Source organism: Podarcis cretensis (assembly GCF_951804945.1).
Source record: "Podarcis cretensis genome assembly, chromosome: 2".
Taxonomy (NCBI): domain Eukaryota; kingdom Metazoa; phylum Chordata; class Lepidosauria; order Squamata; family Lacertidae; genus Podarcis; species Podarcis cretensis.
Genome location: NC_137171.1, coordinates 72010958 through 72030528, shown reverse-complemented (window position 1 = coordinate 72030528; position 19571 = coordinate 72010958). Strand labels below are relative to the sequence as shown.

The following is a 19571-nucleotide window of genomic DNA, read 5'->3' as shown; positions in this document are numbered from 1 at the left end:
AAAGGTCCCATTATTCCTATCTTGATAAAAGTGTCTTGGGTGCCAACACTAAATGGCTACCATGCCAAGACACATAAATAAGTCATGGTACGCCATACCAGATAACACTGGTTTTTTTTTAAAAAAAGCAATGTCCCCTGCTAGATTTTCCCAAAGCCTGCCCTTCCTGCCACCCCTGCATGCTGAATTTTAGCACTTATCTGGGCAGCTTCCAGCTGTTTATGGTCAGACATTGATTTACACAGGAACAATGACATGCACAGAGGGTGGCCTCTGCATGCTGGCCTACAAATCACAACCAGGCTCCACCAAGATGCTTGTCAGGCTGGGGGAAGTGCAATAGTGGTGGAAACCATGGCACATAGGGATGGCCCAACTGTGCACTATTATCGCCATGACAATGGGAAAATCCTGCAAAAGAGCCGAGGATATGGTGTTAACCTAGCGCTCTAGTCACAGCACACCACCACCTTTATAGAAGCCCACAGAGAAAGATCTACTGGTAGGGCACCTGTAATAGCAGAATCAATCTTTTAGTGAGTCACTACACTTTGGAGCTCCCTGTCTACTGACATCAATCAAGCGCCTTTGCAATATCCTTTTCTGCACCTGCTTTAAATATTTTTGTTTGTGCAGGCCAATCCAGATATGTAAAAGTTAAATGTTTTCTTTTTGCTACTGCCAATTTTAGTAATATTTTGAGTAGGTCATGCACACTTATCAAGTTCCCAATGAAGAACTGTGGTGATGGGAAATAGACACACAAAGAGGGTGCCGTGTTCAAAGCAACCTGACTTCAGAACACAAAGAGGACCTTGAGTACTGTATATTGCTAACTCTTCTCTGCCTCAGGACTTGACACACACTCTTGCTCAGGACTTGGGTGCTGCCTAGTTCTTTCCATTTCTGGCATGTTGGGGTCATGATGAGGTGGAGATATCCCAGCTTGATCTGTGCAAACTGGCTGCCTCCAACTGTGAGTGGCATATGGGTATTGCTTCCAGCACAATTCCAGATTGGTGGGCACTGGGATATGGAGATGGGGAAAGTATGTGTTATTTTTATGCCACTTCTGTATTGGAATAAATACATTGAGCAATCCATAGAAGCGGTTGCAATCTGAAGCTGAACCAGTGGAATGTATAAAAGAGTCCATCACTTCAGGAGGGAAATGAGGGCATCCTGAAGAGTGTGAGTCAAGGTGAAGGAGTCTTTGAGTTTTCAAAAACAAAGCCAGTGTTTATTAGCTTGTTCTATCCACAGGAATTTCACATTACAGGTGCGAAATGGCTCTGTGCTTGAATTCATCACAAGGAGCTACTAATCAAAATCTCCAGATCCCCGGTTTTTGTTACATTTTTGATTTACAACTATTTACAAGAGAAAGTACACGCGCATCACTCAGATTGCAAGGGAAAGGGGGTGTGCCTGCAAGGATTTTGTGTGTACAAATGAAGTGGGCTTAGGCTCAGGTGAATGGTGAGCTCTCTTTGTTAACAGCAGGAGGTACAGCACCAGAGACCAGAGGAAACACAGTGCAGGCTTCTGGTCTACTCCATCGAGACTGTCCTCTACTCTGCAGACAGAAGTGAGAAGTCCAAGAAATAACCTACCTTCCATCCTAGCACACCTAGGCTACACATGTAGAGTGACACAACAGTCTTGGGCATGTTATTTGCTACCCTCCATGACTGCAATCCCTGTGGCAGAGCAGACCTGTTCCTTGCGTCAGCGAACAGGTCACTACAATGAGAGATCCAAGTGCTGATATCTAGCAGATGTAAATCGGGGTAATTCCACAGGCATTTAGTGATGTGGATTAAGCCAAACTCAGAATTTGATTCTAATTCTTTGGAGGCATTGAACCTAAAAGCCATAACCACACCAGTCTGAAAGAGGCACCCAAGAAACAAGAGAATTAAACCCTCTGCAACAGTAAAACTTAAGGTGGAAGGCACAGTCACACATTTAGGAAATGCCAATCCCTTTAAAAAAATGAAGGGGGAGGCAGAAAAAAGGTCATTCAATAGATTTTGTTATAACCAGACAAGCTGAGGTGGGCTCAAGCCTTTCTCAGTCACCCTTTGACCCAGGAGCCCTCTCCAATTCTGGGCATAGATACTCAGTGGTGAGGAACCTGCATTCTGCCCGTGCTCAGAGATACTCTGTTCTTCCCTTTCATATTTCTGGCTTTCAAAATAGGTTCATGGGTTGACCAAGTCTGGTTCAGGTTAAGACCTGATTATATGTTTTATCATATTCATCTTCTTTGCATGCCAGATCATATTAATGAATTCCCAAGGTGCCCAAGTTATATTATCTATGCACAAAACTCTGCCCTGCCCGCACCCCTCCTGTGGATTCAATTTTTTCTCCTGTGGTTCTCAGTTCTCTCATTGTCCCCTGGCTCTGGTTGGTAGTCAACTACCGTATCCTATCCCCACAAGGATTTCTGTGTATGCAACAGGACTTTCCCTCTTCTCGTTCCCCTGTGTCTGCCCCATGCCTTCCTCAAATCTGTTCCAGAGGGCTGGGGGAGTTCCTAGAACAGATTTAGGGGAGGGGGAGCGAGAGGGAGAGAATGCTTCATTGCACACGCAGAAATCCTTGCCCTGATGGAAGACTCAACCTCTCCCTCTGTTTTTTGTTTTGTTTTGTTTGTTTTTTACATGGGATTAATTCCTAGAACAATTATTGGTCACATTCCCAATTACATCCATAAATCCTGAAGCCCATCTTAGTAATACAATTGCCTTCTTCATTTTTGAGCAGTGTTATTACTACTGCTTATCTCAGAACAAAATGGTGGGAGGTAGGTAGGTAATGATCTCTGTCATGGGGGATACTGCATGCACTGAATGTTTACTAGTCCTTACTTAGCCATGATATGTGGAATCCATCTTGAAATTAAGCAGAAAGATCACTCTTAGTTCGACGTTTCTCTCTTTTTGCAAAGGATGCTCCACCCAACCTGCAGCAAATTGAAGTTGCTCATGTGGACTGATGGCAATTCCACAGGAATCCTGATGGGAATACTCAGGACCAGACTTTCCAACTTCCACATTGTGTGGCTGGGTAGACTGGTATTATTAAACTGAGGAACTGAATTCCTAGCGGGCAAATTAATATTATTTAAATAATAATAAATAACCAGGTTGGATGCTTGCACTGGCCAGCTGAGCAGAAGCCCGGTGTCCTGATGGCTATCCAGCTGATGCCTAACCCTCTCTGCCACCTCCAATCCCATGCTGTCTTTGGCCTTGGAAGTCTCTGACACATGCACTATGGGAGAGTAGCTTTGGTTCATATATACATTACGTCTCCCTGGCATAGCCCACTTGGATGAGGCCTTCACATCCATCAAGTAAACTAGCTCAGAAAAGCCAGGTGCCTATGAGAATAGCCATATCCACCTTCCCAACAGCTCTTTTGGTTGTACCACAACTTTCACAGACAATATCTCTTGCAGATCATCAGCCAAACAGCACAAGCTGAATCATTATCAAATCATAACATTGTTCCTATTGGTGGCATTAACTTTCTTCTGAAAGCAGTAGGAGCACCGCATGGACATCCCTCGGTGAAGCACTTCCTCCTGCCTTAAATGATTCAGGCTCCTCAAGACATGAAGCCTCCATTGTACTTTACACGCAAGAGTGTCCTGCCACAATATGCTTTGAGGCAGAGAAATGTACAGAGGAGAAGAAAGTGCTCAAGTCTTTGTAGGTGTAGCAGAGGCTTTTATACACTTCAGGGTAGGTATGCTTAGTGTCTGACAACAGACATTTTCCTCTCCTTTTTAACCAGGTAGAAATGTTTTCAGTGACAGTAGCACAACATTCCCAGACTTGCCCATGATGATCCAGTCTTGAAGGCTTCTGCTCCAACATTCTGGACCCACAGATTCCACACAAGATGCCGTGTCCCACTGAGATCCTCCAGAGTGTCAGCTATTTTACAGTACCGCAGATAAAAGGGGAAAGGAAGAGCAAGCTGCCAGCGGGACGCCTCCAAACTCCTTGCTGTCACACACTGAGGTGAGACTGCATCACCCACATATTATGTACAACCTACAAATAAATATTGTCTTGAGGGGGAGCAGGGCGTGTTTTTGTGTGTGTGTGTATATATATATATATTTATATATATATTTATAGATATTTTAATATTAAAATGGAGGGGGGAAATATAGCACTGTCATTTCATAGTCCCTTGTCAAGTTTCATGTGTGCTGATCCATCTCTGGCTGGTGGTTTCTGCGGTTTCGAGGCTTTTTCTGATCATGCAGCTCCTTGGCTTTGAGACCAGCCAGAGTCTCCTTATGGTTGGAGGCCACGTGCCGCCAATAGCCCTGGCAGTACTGGTTGATGAGTCCCATCTCAGGCTGGGTGAGCAGCTGCACCAGGTCATGGTAATGGGAGCTGAAAGTGCCTGGCAGGCCGGCTCGCATGGCTGCTGCAGAAGGGGCAGGGGCCTCTGACTGGAAGAGCACAGCATGGACCGTTTCACTGCTCAGTACATGCAGCTGCACTTTGGCCACCGTGTGCTTGAAGTTGTTCTCTGTGGCTGTGCAGGAATAGAGGCCCCCATCCGAGAGCTGCAAGGACCGCAACAGCAGCCCCTGCTCTGTCCTCAGCACCCTTCCTTCAGTGCGCAGCTAATGGAAAGAAACACATCGAGGAGGCATTGTTAGCACAGTTGGGAGTTGCTGGGCAGAGATACATTAGATCACACTGTGGGTGGAAAACAAGCCGCATATTCATTGCCTGAGTGCTTTCTGGCCCTCATCCTCCTAGCTTCTTAGTTCTCATTATTTCCTGTTCTGCAATTCCTAGACTTCTGAGTCCTGGCAAACAGCAAAGCATGATGAACGATCCAGCTTCCCATCCTTTTTCTCAGGAGCTCAGATGGAACTAGTGGCTGGATAGAAGCAGGTTTGGGGCTGCTACCAATCAGATGGGCTGAGTAGGAAGGACTTACAGAAAGTAAATCAACAAACTCTAGCTTTAGCTCAAATGGGTCAGGGAGCTTTCAAGAGCTTGGTCATATAAGCTCAGAGATAGCACAGGCATGGGTGTTTCCCTGGGCTGTTTCCAGTGGCCTTGTTCAGGCGCCACAGTTCCTCAGAGCTTTAAAAAACCTATTTTGTGAGCTTCTGCACAGAGATCCTTCTAGTATCCAGGATGCGGATGAAAAATAGATGAAATGTCAGCAAGGTGGTTGAAAGCGGACCGAGAAACAAGTGTTTTTTAACATGATGAAAATAGAACAAAAGATTGGCCAACTCAGCTCTCTGTCACTTCCAGATGACCTGCTTATTGAGGAATCATCCTGATTTCTTTGTGCATTGTCTGCAGCTTATTTGAACAATCATTCTGATTTGTTTGCAAGGAGCTTATATAAGTTTCATCAAGCAATTGTTATCCCACACTTTCCAGTTTATTTTCAAGTCGCTTTCCTTACTGCAAAAGGTCTATGTGCTTTTTGCGAGCAGGTTTGATGTGCATAAGTACCAAATCGATTCTAATTGTGCTATCTGAAGCTGTCAGTTTTTGACTGAATCCCACTTGAAAAATAGAGATAGTCTTAGTACTTATTAAAACTTACGGTGGAAACAAAAGGCAAGTTACTCCTCCTCGCTAAGCCACTAACTTTCATGCTAACTTCCCTCTGGCCTACATTCCCTCCTTTCCCTCCAAATTCCATTCTGGAAATTCAGGTCTGCCTGTTTGTACCTCTTTCCTTCTGTCACTGTTGTCCTTCTGGAGCAGCCATTTGATGGTGGCCTGAGGGGAGCGAGGCTGGCACTCCAGAAAGGCTGTGCTTCCCTCCACTCCATACTGGACAGCCTCTACAGTGTTCTTGCTGGCTGGAGGTGGATACATAGATACAAGATTATGATTTGCCAAGGGTCACATTTCAACTAATGCATTCCCTGACAAAATATATTCCAAGAAGCTCCTACTCCTTTGCCAGGAGACTAGTCTCATTACTGCCAAGTTTATATAGCCACACTTGGCTAATCTGCCATCCATCATTCAGCATGTGGACCATTCAGGTTCCAGTTCTGGGTGCAGCTTGACCATGTGATTGAAGTATGTGACTGAGCTGGATGACTTATGTAAGAAATGAACTAAAGTGGAACAGTCTCCCTTGTGGACTCTCCTTCCTTGGAGGTTTATAAGCAGAGATTGGATGGCCATCTGTCATGGATGCTTTAGTTGAGATTCCTGCATTGCAGGGGTTGGACCAGATGACCATTGGGGTCCCTTCCAGCTCTACAATTCTATGATAACAAAGAGGTACAATAGTACTGATCCTAATTCTTCAATCATGCCCCTTCATGTGCCCAGGGACACCCACCCACCTACCCAGTGAAAAAATGGCCCCTCCTCTTCCACCCAATCCATGGCTACTCTACTTTATGTGCCAAGGAAGTCCATATTCTGCACCACATTGTGTACCAGTTTGTTCACCTACTCTGCTGATCAAAAATCATGGTGTGAAGGGCAGCCAGGTTTTTTTTTTAAAGCAGACCTTCCATCTCAACACCCTCACTACACTTTTTTGTGGGGGCAGAGAGGTGAGTAGGGACCATGAGACCAAGGAGAATGCTACTTCTGATCCTCCCATGCAGTGGGTGAGTATGACACTCACCATTAGAATTGTAGCCTCTACACTGACGGATGGGGTTGCCATGCCGGACATCTTGACGCCTGCTCCGCCTGTGATAAGGAAAGAAGCAACCAGGTGAGTGGTTGGAATTGTGGTCCTTCCAAGGAGCAAGAAGATGAGCCATTCATAATTCTTTTGTCTTTCTGGCCAGCCCTTGTCCAGTGAATCCTAGATTAATTCTGAGCCAGCTACGGAAGATTCAAATTCCTGACCAAGATCCATTTCATGTTTTGGAGCAATCATACTCTTTAGCATTACCCAGATGCACTGCCTAGAATTCATTCAACAGAACTTTTTTCTGCATTTCTCCTAGGACACTGTATGATGTAAACCTTCCTTAGCCCACTTCTGAATTCCACTTTATATCAATAGAACTAGTTTCCTAGAATATTCCCTGTAAGGCACTCCCAGAACTCATGAAAATAACCTGCTTTGAACAATGACCCCACAGTCATTCTTTGAAGTCCCTTTACAGGGCATTCCCAACAAACAACAGTGGAACTCCAGTCCCTTCCATCCTCTTTGCCACACAGTACCTCTTGGAGGAAGCAGAATAGCGAGAGCAGGACTTCCCATCCCAGGCACAATAGGGGTCCCTGGCCAGGCAGCAGTCAGCGCAGGCTTCTCCATACACATCACAGCGGTGAAGAGCCAGGTGTGTTAGGCCAATGGCTGAGGACACGTATAGCTGTTGCTGTTGGGTAAGAGTGACAACCAGATGTCAATGAGAGGATAGGTAATTCTGCCCCCACAGTGTATTGGAGGTGGGAATGGAGTGAGGGATATGATTTCTTGAGGAAGTGTGGACAGAAAAGCCTCCCAAGTGCAACCATTCAGAACAGCTCTGCATTCCAACCCACCTCCCAGCCTCTAGAGTGAGCTCCTTGTAGCAGCAGATACTCAAGGGAAATGGGAGATTGACTAGAATGGAAGGAACTCCACATTGCTCCGTGTTCTGCAAAGATGGTACCAGTGACAAGCAGTCAGAGAATACTCTTTTGTTTCCTGAGCCATGGCTATTTCTGGCCTAGTATCTAGCCCAATAAGCAGACATACTTCAACCTTCATTTAGATATACTCACCCTTTTGGAAGATATGGTCATCGTCCTGATGGGAGCTGGAACCTATGAGGAAACCACATTATGGCAATTAATCCGGTCTAAGAGGGTGGCTGCCCTCCCAAGGTCTTTGGGAGTAGTTTAAAGAGAGCACAAAGGAAAGACTTAAGAATTGCAGTGGACAACACCATTTTACAAGACAAAACACTTTCATCTGAGGAGCTGGGGTGGTGTGACAATCCTGTGAGAGCAATTCTATCACCATCTTCAATTAAATCTTAGCATTTAGGTAGATGTATTTTATCCTAACAATCCTTGCAACACTACAGGAAGGTATTTATTTATTTCCTCTTATTGAACTTCTAGCCCACCCTTCCTTTCAAAGGAGCCCAGAATTATTAGCTCTGTACTGCATCTGACAGGGCTGAGCCTCAGAGAATAACGGTCGGCCTAAGACCACAAACACGTTCTGCAGCTGAGAGTGAAATATGAACAAGGAACTTCTCTGCTCACACTCTTCACTACTACACCACACCCATTCCCAAGCCATGTGCTTCATGAACAGCAAGTGATCATGTCTTTCGTAGACTGTGCAGTGAATTACCTTGAACACTTCCACCTCTTCAAGCATCAGTTCTTCTGTTTCCATGTCATCTTTGGGCAGGACTATTACTTTCTGGACAGTGCCACGATCTACAATATAAGGGAAGCACACAGAGGGGAATTAGCAACACTTGGGTCTTTGCTCTTCCTCCTTTTTCTGGTATGCATCATGCTGTTGAAATGCTAGTATCAACGTTGTGGATACTCTTGAAACAGGATCTATGAAATGATGGTGGCTTGCTCCTGTGAGAGTGTATGGCCCAGGTCTTATGCTTCTACTCCAAAAGTTCTCCATAACAGAAATGGTTGGATGAACCTCCTTGGGGAAGACTTCTGTAGTGATGGGGCCACTACTGAGAAAGTCCCATACTTGTAGATTCTTACAAAGTTGTAAGAATCTACAACTGTTTGTTGTATGCATACTCCACATTAATATTTTATAATTCCCCAACCCACAGTCCTAAGAGGAGAGTGTGTGCATGGGGAGGAAACATAAGAAGCATAACATATAAACACATAAGAGGAGAAACTGAAGTAATGAAGTTAAAGGAAAGATGCTAGTGTAAATGTATTTTCCGTCTATAGTAGTGTGAGCATAACAAACTCAGTACTGTCAGAAATGGGAAATGAAAACAACTACATGGAAACCTCAGGACCACCTGGTGTATAAAAATAGTGTGAAAGGCATATGCTTTATCCATATGTCTTATCCATCTTAGGATGAGTGTTGCAACCAGTTGGGAACAGTATTGCAGCAAAAGCATGGCATTTAATTAACTCCTGTCAGATACCACCCAAAGAAAATAAGCATTTAAAAACCCCTGAATGAAATCTAATAATTCGCTTAATTTATGTTATAAACGACCTTTCTTTCAATTATTACCTAAAATTTCTCTCTCTCTTTAAACCTCTTATGTGCTGTCTGCGTACTTTTTTTAGCCTGTAATGTATCAATCACAGTGTCATGGCCAGTAGTATAAACCCATGAACTTTAAAGAGACCAAGCCAGCACCTCTCTGAACCATAGCCCTATCAAGTTTGGATTTGAGAGTGGGTGTATGACAGTGCCTTCAGGGCATGATGCATTTCACATTAGAGAGGGTTGCCATATGTCTGAAATTTCCCGGACATGTCCAGGATTTAACCAGCGAAAATAGTGTCCAAGGGGATTTTCCTTAAAAAAGCTGAACAACTTTTGTGTCTTGAATTTTACTTCTATAAATATGGCAACCCTACGTCAGAGGCGGGTGGCGCTGTGGGTTAAACCACAGAGCCTAGGACTTGCCGATCAGAAGGTCGGCAGTTCGAATCCCTGCAACAGGGTGAGCTCCCATTGCTCGGTCCCTGCTCCTGCCAACCTAGCAGTTCGAAAGCACATCAAAGTGCAAGTAGATAAATAGGTACCGCTCCAGCAGGAAGATAAATGGCATTTCCATGCACTGCTCTGGTTCGCCAGAAGCGGCTTAGTCATGCTGGCCACATGACCCAGAAGCTGCATGCCGGCTCCCTCGGCCAATAAAGCGAGATGAGCGCCACAACCCCAGAGTCGGCCACGACTGGACCTTTACCTTTACCTTTACATTAGAGGCACAGGTGCCATTTTAGGTTCTGAGGCAAGTGTGCATGTGTATAGATTTCACTGTGTGAGGAGGGTAAGAAGAGATTTATAGTAAGTTTCAGAGTCCTGCACTTGCACATGAATAAAGTTTAGGGGTGTGTGTGTGTGGGTGGGTGGGTGTGGGTGTCTATCTTCATCTATCTCCAGAGTTATAGGTGCTTCTGAGGAATAACTGTATGTCCTCTGAAACACAGAATGGCAAACCATTCCTTTCTGCTCTTTCTAAATTGCTCCCCTGAAAAGCTCATGACTACCTTCTTTGGAATGGTGAGCATGCAGTTTTGTAAAATCCCAGTTCATGTGGATGGAGAGGAAAATGAAAATAGGCACCTATTGCCCAGGCCACCACGTCACTCCCCTGTTTACAACTTGAACTGAATGCTGCACAAATTCCTGTGATCACACAATTTTATCTGCTTCTTTATGCAACAGGAAGCAACCAAGCTCTAGAGATTTGTTACACCTATGACCAGAAAGAAAGAGGAAACTCCCTATAGGCAATAACAGGTGGCGGCAGCACTGTGCACAGCTGCCTGGGTGCTGAGCAGCTAACTTGGTAGGCCATGAAACAGCTGTGCAGAGACACAGCATTTACCAGCTAATGAGAACTTTCTGGGTCGTTAGCATTCCTGACCACCTGCTTTGAGTGCTGGCTGTGCTCCCTTGGCCTGCTGGGAGACAAGTAACTCGCCTCTAGCAGACTGGACCTAGCGCAGATGCTTTCTATCACCATTAGTTGGCTAGGCATGTTCTCCCTGTGTTAGTTTTTCTACTGTTACACATCACTTCATCTAATCTGTACGCCTCTTTGTTCAAACTACTCAACCAACAATCCTACTGTATTCCAATTCAATGGAGTAAGTTTGCACAGAAGCAGAAAAGAGTGCAGCTGTGTCTGTGTTACCTACAATGGCTTCCTCCTGTGGGAGCTGGAGTCATAAGAACATAAGGAGAGCCTGCTGCATCAGACCTATGGCCCGTCTAGTCCAGCATTCTGTTCTCAGAGCAGCCAGCCAGGTGTCTGCAGGAAACCTGCAAGCACAACCTGAGCGCAAGAGCACTCTCCCCTCCTGCAGTTTCCAGCAACTAGTATTCAGAAACATATCGCCTTCAGCCATGGAGACACAGCATAGCCTCCATCCTGGCTAGCAGCCATTAACAGACCTATCCTGCATGAATCTGTCTCTCTTTTAAATCCATCCTTGATGGTGGCCACCACTGCCTCCTGCAGGAGCAAGCTGCATAGTTAAACTATGTGTTGCATGTATCAATGTTACCTTGTGAGGAGTCCATCTGTTCTCAAGGCTGGGGGGTGAATGCTGATTCTACTAAAGAAAAAATGGTTTTCTTCCACTCATTTGCTTAGAGAGATATAAAGGCAAGGCTAGAGCTTCTGACTGGCTATTGTTGAAAACAAGAGGCTGGACTAGATGAGAGTCTATGACAAGGGAGTTCTTATATGTTCCACATCACAGGTGCTCATGCAGGAGTTTATATTTGCTCAGTACCGAGAGACCACCTGGTTCTCACATCTGGATTGGGTCTGTAGGCACCAATTAATAGGAAAAGAGGAATCAATTTTGGAATGTGACTTAGGAAGAAGTGGATCTCAGCCTGAATCCCTATATCTCCTCTTTGCATAGATCTTGCACCAAAAGGAATTGCAAATGTGCTCCTGCACTCCTGAAACCGTATTCCATGTGAATGGAACATTGAAAGCTGGACTCTCCAGTTCCCATCATTACCTTCCAACTTGCTGCCAAATCTTATCAGAGCTGAATATCCCTAGAAAGCTAGTCCCAGGTGGTTGCCCCAGCAAACCAACCCAAGTGCTATTTGTCTAGGCTAGGCGAATGTTGGTGGGTGGGAGGTGTTTGTGTATTCTCTTCAGTGCACATCAGTGGGTACCTGTGCCCAGGAAAAGCACCTCATAGCGCCCGTCAGCTGCATCCACCTGGTCCACGGCAATAGTTGTGAACTTGTAGTTGACGTTGGTCCTCACCACTAGTGGCTGGCGGTGTATGGGGTACACGCCATTGTACATCATGGGATGAGTGCGCATGAAGTTGATGACCTCATCTGGGTAGTCCTTGGTTGACTTCATCAAGGGTGTGAACGTCCCTCCTGGGCACTGAAAACCCAAGGCAGAAATTCAGAGTCAAATTGTGATATATGTTGCAGTCAACCACCCTACCAATGCATGAATTGCTCTTATAGCACTACTAGATGCCCATGCTACAAAACAGGAATAACTTACTGTCTGCAAACTCAGTCTAGCCCACAGGTGCTTCCCATCGGCCTCCCAATACAGCTTGATCCCAAGGGCTACCCCAATAAATATAAGAGCAGCCCTGCTGGTTCTGGCCAGTGGTCCACCTAGTTCAGCATTCTGTTCTCAAGTGGCCAACCCACTTAAGTCATAAAATGACTTAAGGCTGCTTTTCACAGCTGGATTCTCTCCACATATGAGTTTGGGAGTTGGCTGCTGGGGTGCATCAGGAGACGTCCCTGTCAGTGCCTATGTTGCTTTTCATTCTGTGGAGAAGAGGCACTTAAACAGCCTTCCACTTTTATCTTGTTTGGGTGGCAGAGAATGAGTCTCTGGATGGAACCAGGGTTGCCCAGTATACAGAAGAGGATTGTAAGATCTCCACTCTGTTAACATCTCACCCAAGCTGACTTCAGTTTCTTTAACATGCTCAATATGGTACCCCTTTTATGTTTTCTAGGACTGAGGGATACACTTTTGAAAGTCTGTTACTTTTGCTGAAGGGACATTATTCCTCGGTGTTTTTAGTAATGCTCACACAAACCTCTGAATCCTATATGACCCAGCTGCTGAGCAGTGAGAGCCAAACACAGCCTGTGCTTTGTGTTTTTGGAGGCCTCTCCATAGCACGGCCAAGGCTGTATCTGGCTCTTTTTGGACCTGCAAGGGTGTATGAGCAAAAGAGACCAGAGAGCTGAATTCTCCCGGCCAGTAAAATGAAGCAATGAGTTCTCCTTATTTGTGGGTATTTTGCCAACAAGGAAGGGATGCCAGCAAATGAGTCCAGAGACCACCAACCTGGAGAGGAAACACTAATCAGCCTCCCACACCGTGGCCAAATGTCAAGCAGTGAGTGGGGCTGAAAAGCTGTTGGCTGCAGTGCACCAAAGGATATGGATACCAAAGGAGGCTGGAGGAGAACAAGGAAGGCAGAACAGTGCAGAGATGGAGAGGGAGAGGGAATCAAAGCAGGAGGAATGAGGAGGGGAATGTTGGGCTAGGGAGAGACTGTGTTAAACAAGAAGCGCAGCCTAAGACTTCTCACCAGCAAGCATCACCAATAAGTTCCTTCACTGCAACCTCCAACAGTGCAGAAGAGGAAGTACTCATGTACATATTGTGTTAATGCCACTGGACAAGCCAGCACAGTATGGCGTATACTGGTTGGCAGTGGTCCTCCAAGGCCTCTGGCAGTTGTACACTCTTGTCCTGATAGCTAGAAATCCTTTTAGCTGGCAATGCAAAGGATCCCAGCTTGGCCCTTCTGCATGTGCTCTGCCACCAATCTATGGTTCCTCCCCAGGTCTACCATTCAATAAGTATGTTGTTTTCTGAATTATTATTAAATGACAAATATTACCTTACATGCATTCATTTAAAACTGAACATCTGAAGCTTCTTTCTACAGAATCAGACCATTGTTCCACCAACTGTGGAGCCAAGCCCAACTTTTCTGGCTTAGAATAAATTTTCATTGCATGCAAAATCCCCCGAGGAAGAAGCAATAGGTTCAAAATACACTGAATTTTGTTCTGTATGAATAAGCTCTTCTCTGTATTCAATTATGTTTTGTGACTCACTGGCCTTTCTAAACTGGAACTCTTTGCTTCAACAGGCATCAGGTCTCCAGAGTATCAGATGGAGGTATTTCTCAGCCTTGCTTCTTAACATCCTTTAAGTAGAAATGCCAAAGAATGAACCTTCTGCCCGTAAAGCCTGTTTTCTGCCAATGAGCAATGGCTCAATGTGATTCCTTGCACCATACAGGAAGCCCACTAGCCAAAGGTGCATGCAAAAGTGAGCAGTCTGTTTCACATGTACACTCTTCCAAAACATCTTGACATTGCAACACTGAATGTATGGCATGCAACATTACCAAGGACAGATAAGCATTTACAAAACCTCTGGGCTTTGACTGTTGAAAAACATATTTGCACTGGAGTGGGGGCAGTGCCATAGAGATAAGTGATTATCTGAAGATCTCACCCATACTTACTGTGCCTGGACGTGGATAGGGCATTTTGCCTGTGTAAGGCATCCACTGGTAGTTGGGGCCTTCCTTGTGGGCAAAAGGTCCATTGAAGACCATGCGGATGTCAGCCATGGAGTAGACACACACAGCAGATCCTTTAAACACAGACCTGTGCAAGGAAAGGGGTGGGGAGCTGTGTTAGTCCAAAGGGTGACTATGTCTTTCACATATAAAAGCTGGCTGCAATGTTCCACCCTTGCCTTCAACAGATATTCTCAGACATCCTGACCTCTTGGCTGTCACAGCTGCAAAAGGGAAACATGTTGTGCATCTCTGCTCAGCCTTGGCTGCTGGCAAGCCCTTGAAATGTCCTTAAACCTTTGTGAACATGTGCAACGACACAGACCCCAGAGAAACAGGGATTTCCTGCCTGGCACAGAGCACCAAGCCAGAAGAGAGGTGGGGGTGGGTAGGATAAGAATGCAATTTTGGTGCTCTGGGGCCAGCCTCAAGCAGCTGCTGGAGAGTTATCAGGCCACGTCCCCAAGTTATAACATTCCAGGATTAGTTGTTCCAACCACAAGCACTGAGAAAAATGGCATTAGCTGCTGCTGCTTGCTGGTTTAACAAAGGATCTGACGCCCTCTTGACCCCGCAGAGGCGTAAATAGATCCTGGTGTGTATGTATGTACGTACTCCACCTGCCTTCCCCAGGGGATCAAGTCATCAACTACAGCTGCCATAGCTAAGTTTGTGGGAAAACCCCAAGCTTGGCAAGCAAGTGCTTCTGGGCTGTATTCCAGCTCTGCCAGAAAATTCCAAGGTGACCCTGTCTAAGACCACGTTCCCTTCTTGGCTAGAAATGGAACACATCACCACAAGATGGAATGGTGTCTGCTTTTGGAACTTTTTCTGCTTCAGAGTTAAATCTGGGGTTTTGCCTTGTAAAGTTGTGAGCGTGAACAGGCATGAGCATGGAAGGAAGGTCTCCAAATTCTGTTCCCAGAGCACTCACCCAGAGGCAGCAAAAACAGCATAAATTATGGGGTTCTTCACATCCTGGGTCTGCTGGATGAAGACATCCTCTTGAAGAGAAAGGAGAAAGTTAGCAACTCATGACTTTTTTTGGGGGGGGAGGGGAGTCTGAGTCTGAAAATAAGAACTGAATACAGTGTTGCCTTGAGATAGTCAAAACAGAACCAATTCACTGAGGTCAGAATTGGGCATGACAAAAGACACATGTCTGCTGCTGCTGCTGCTGTGTCTCTTTCCTCCCATTTTTTTGGTAACATCTAATAGAACACACCATGTGGAGTGATGCCATTGCGCTGGCATTTTCTTTCTGGCTATAGTCATTGAGATGAGGCAGGTGCAGATACACACGTTATGAAGATGCCATGCTATACACTTTATGTTTCACCCGTGCTACTGGGAAGAAGGTGAAAAAACTTCTAACATCTAATTTCGTTTTGAGTGAAGTGAGACAAATAAATCAGGAAACTTGGAAAGGCAAGCTGGCCCAGCCCAGACCTTGGGTCAGGGTCAAGCAGATATAGGACCACAGTTGACTATGCCAGACATTAGTCAAGCCAGAAGGTGGCCATAGTTAAGCCAGGTCAAGTTAATTTGTTATGACGTGCGTTCCAACTAATGTCCTTAATAGTAGCTAATAAAAACTTTTGTTCTTTCTAATAAACAGAATGGTAAGTCATGTCAGTAGGATTGAATTGCCTATTTATACGTCTTTCATATCAGGCAGAGATGTGCTCAGGTTTCTTTCTCATTTAGATTCACATTGTGATTCCACAGTAAGGCCTGCACAAGAGTGTCCCATAGTTGTCACTTCTAATTCAGCCCCAGCTGTGGCAGAAGAGAACACTCTCACTAAGGCAAAAACAATGGCTATGGTGAGGCTTGGAGTTCATTCCCTCTCCAAGAGAAGTCAGGAAATCAAGGTATCCTACAGACCATCTGGTAGTGATTTTGGGAAGCAAAGCAATTGTAGGGAAAGGGACAGTGCTAATTTGCTCTCTAGTAGGAGACAATCCATCAAAGGCCACTGAAGGTGATAAAAGCCTCACTGGGGTTGCTCGCAGAATGACCAGCAGCCATCTGTCTGGCCTGTGTTGAGAGAAAGCTGGCTGACAGCTTACTAGGAGGTGGGTCTGCTGCCTTTGCCAAGAATGGGATCCCCAACCTCAACTATGCCAATGTTGAATGCCTTCATTTTCTCCTACCCCCAAAAACAGCAAGACCAAGTCAAGCTGACTCCTTGTGTGAATAGGCATTTGCACAGTGGGATCTCTCTCCCCATTTTTTGATAGTTGCTGAAAGCTTGTTAATGAAGCATCACAAAAGTACTTGTGATGGATCTCAGCTATAATTTCAAAATTAAGCTGAAAACCTTGTTTGGAATAAGCTTTTACAGCATTGCTAATATGCAAGGATATATTTTCTGCTTTTGTTTAAAACGTTTGTTTTAAGAAAAGCAAAATTTGTTTGAAGGACCTTTTTACAGAAGCATACTGCCCGACATACCCTCTTTCAAAACATTAATGAAAAATACATTGCTGTTGCTGTTTCTTAACCTCTTCCTTTCTTCTTCTATCTCAGCCCTTCCATTTAAGCACATGTGGCTATCCTCCAAACTGCCTTTTACAATATCTTCAACCTGCTCAGATGCCACTGTTAGTTTTCCTACAGCTTTGGCTAAATGTCAATATTTTACTTATCTGAACAAGTGCATCATATCAAGAAACATATAGCTTTGAGAGCCTTGGGTATTATTTTCTCTGACTGTGGCACACTGAAAATTAGCTGAATACTTTTCTATTATAATGGGAAATCTGCTAGGAGTGTTAGGGTTGTGGCAGATCCTTAGAGGACTATACTAGATAATTACTAAGATCTCTTCAAGCCATAAAAACCAGCTGCCTTCTCCACAAACTTTGCAATTTTCCTATATACAGTGATCCAGAGGTCAAGTACTGGGCACCTTGTATTCCTTGTTCTGTCAAGCCCCAGGAGACTCTTAGTTAGAGATTTCTGCTATCAACACTCCAGTAAGGTAGGTTAAATTTTCAGTCAGGTGCTATATTTGAGTCAAGTTTTTTCAGGGCTGGTCCCACTTAGTATCATCAGATTTAATCACATTTGAGTTTAGAGGGTAGGCTATTAGTTTAGAATGGATAACTTGCAGACATACATAAGCCCTGGTAATTCTTGATTTTTTAAAAAATAAGCATCGAGTACATTGGCCAACTTCTATATTCATTGAGGACCACTCTATTCTTCACAAAGAAGCCTGGGTGCCAGAAGTGTAGACTGCTGCACAGACCACCAGTATGGGTATTTGGGCTCTATACTAACAATACCATCACTTACCAGGTAGGGCTTCACAATTATGTGCTTAGGAACAGCACTACATAGAAATATGTGCATGCAACATACACAATCCACAGGAAATGTGTAATGTTGCTGTGAAGTATATTTCTATTCCTAACATTTGCGGGGGCAGGGGGATTCAGTGAAAATTGTGTGCCAACTTCTGACTGGATCTTGATTAAAATTTAGGGAGAGCTGATAGGGGCTCTGGAGAGCAGATCCAGCCCACTGGCCATTAGGTGGAGATCATTAAATGTCTATGCCTCCACTAGTCAGGGCCCCTATTAAGATGTCAGGTCACTTAGTGTTTAAAAGTCCTGTCTACCATACTCCCCTTCCCCCACAACGTCCCATTCCTCACTGTACTCACGGAGTTCATCAAAGTGTGTTTCAATCCCATCAGGCCCTGGCACAGAGCAGATGAGCCGTGCTTTCAGGAATGTGCTCCATTTATTCACCAGACAGCAGTGGCCTCCATCATCATTCTAAATAAAAGAAAAGCAGTGTTCTGGGATACAAAAAGTGTTATGAAAGCTACAGTGCTTTTGCCTGCAGCCACATCAGTGTTTGTAGTGTGCACAGCTAGGATTGGGCTATCAGACACACAACTTTTATTCTGTACACTTCCGTACAGTGGGACACAACAGAAATAGGGCAAAGAGTAATGACCACAAAGGAGTGCCCAATTACTCCAGACTCCCAGCTATTCACAAGCTATACCACAGAGGACAATATAGGAAGGAGGAAGCAGAAACAGTGGCACTGGAGGAGCTCAGAGCAACAATGGCTTCTGCCATTCACAAGAGATGTTGGTGATCTACTATATATTTTGGAAAGTGGTTTGTCTGTCTATCTGTTCATTCATTCTCTATACATTGACACCTTGTTTATTTTGTTTATTTGTTCTCTATACATTCAGACACCTCTCAATATATTATTGCCAAACTTGACACAAGGATTTCTGAGGCAGAAGTGGGGGTCTAATTTGATGCTTGGGTGCCATGTGCCATTTTGAACCAAGATGGTGGACTTAAATGGGACTTCAGGGTGACTGTGCTCATTTTTTACATAGGTTTGGCTGCCTCTTGAGATTTCATCATCAAACTTGGCACAAAGGTTACTGAGGTTGTTGTTGATTTTGGAGTGCTGGGTGCCAATTTTGATTCAAGATGGTGGACCAAAGCATGACTTTACTCAGTTTTGGGGGTGAAGGAGGCAAATTCACAAATTACACTATTTAAAAATCACAGTATTTATTGGTTTCAAAAAATTCCCAGACAGTGCCAGGAACTCCTTGTTAATGGTATTATAGAGAAGGGGCCAAATACATGAAATTTATAGTAAACTCTCAACCAAACCTATGTTCATTCATCCTCAAGACCTACCAGGCAAATGCGACCAATGCGGGAGTAGACAACAGGACTCTGTGGGGAATCAGTAGATTTCTCTCGGAAGAAGAAATAGAGCTTGTCATCATTCCTCTCTGCGCTGTCTGGAATGAGCTGTGCATGGACAAACGCTGGGTCTGCAAAAAGTAGTTTAAACAGTAACATGGTCTGAAAGGGTGAATGTTCTTTCCAGACTCCAGGACCAGAGCTTTTGTGCTACATGTGATTCCTCACCAGCCCATGGAGGAGGTCACCTGGCCGCTGTTAGAAGAACCCTAACAGCAGCTTATACTTGAATTTGGGGGCTAAGTAACTCAAATCTTAAAAATGTTCCTTAGATGTGTACTCAGGTTAATGTATGCAGTACACTCATGCAGTCACAATAATTCATCCCCACTGGAAGAGGCAGCACCTCATCTCTAGATGTGAGTGTTTTCTTCCTCATGTCTCCCCTCCAGTACTGCATTGGCAAAGATTTGAACTTATCTTATTGTTGCAGTGAAGAAAGAATATTGCCAGGTGAAGAAATTGGCTCAAGCCCCTATCACCTGACAGATGCTCCTAGGACATTGCTCTGAAACATGTTGTTTACTTAGCAAAGTGC

At 44.7% G+C, this 19571-nt stretch overlaps 1 protein-coding gene across 7 annotated transcripts in view; it reads right to left on the bottom strand.

Moving 5' to 3' along the window:
• Nucleotides 1-1218: 1218 nt before the first annotated feature.
• Nucleotides 1219-19571, bottom strand: part of SEMA3F (semaphorin 3F) — a 130355-nt gene continuing 112002 nt past the window's right edge. For all 7 annotated transcript variants that reach the window (XM_079964415.1, XM_079964421.1, XM_079964417.1 and 4 more), the window contains 11 exons: nucleotides 18965-19104; nucleotides 17950-18064; nucleotides 15211-15280; nucleotides 14220-14364; nucleotides 11863-12085; nucleotides 8338-8426; nucleotides 7758-7799; nucleotides 7212-7369; nucleotides 6658-6725; nucleotides 5736-5869; nucleotides 1219-4657 (listed from right to left, as the gene is read on the bottom strand). In XM_079964415.1, coding sequence (XP_079820541.1) covers nucleotides 4223-4657; nucleotides 5736-5869; nucleotides 6658-6725; nucleotides 7212-7369; nucleotides 7758-7799; nucleotides 8338-8426; nucleotides 11863-12085; nucleotides 14220-14364; nucleotides 15211-15280; nucleotides 17950-18064; nucleotides 18965-19104 — 1619 coding nt within the window. In that variant the 3' untranslated portion in view covers nucleotides 1219-4222. The remainder of the gene's footprint in view (nucleotides 4658-5735; nucleotides 5870-6657; nucleotides 6726-7211; nucleotides 7370-7757; nucleotides 7800-8337; nucleotides 8427-11862; nucleotides 12086-14219; nucleotides 14365-15210; nucleotides 15281-17949; nucleotides 18065-18964; nucleotides 19105-19571) is intronic.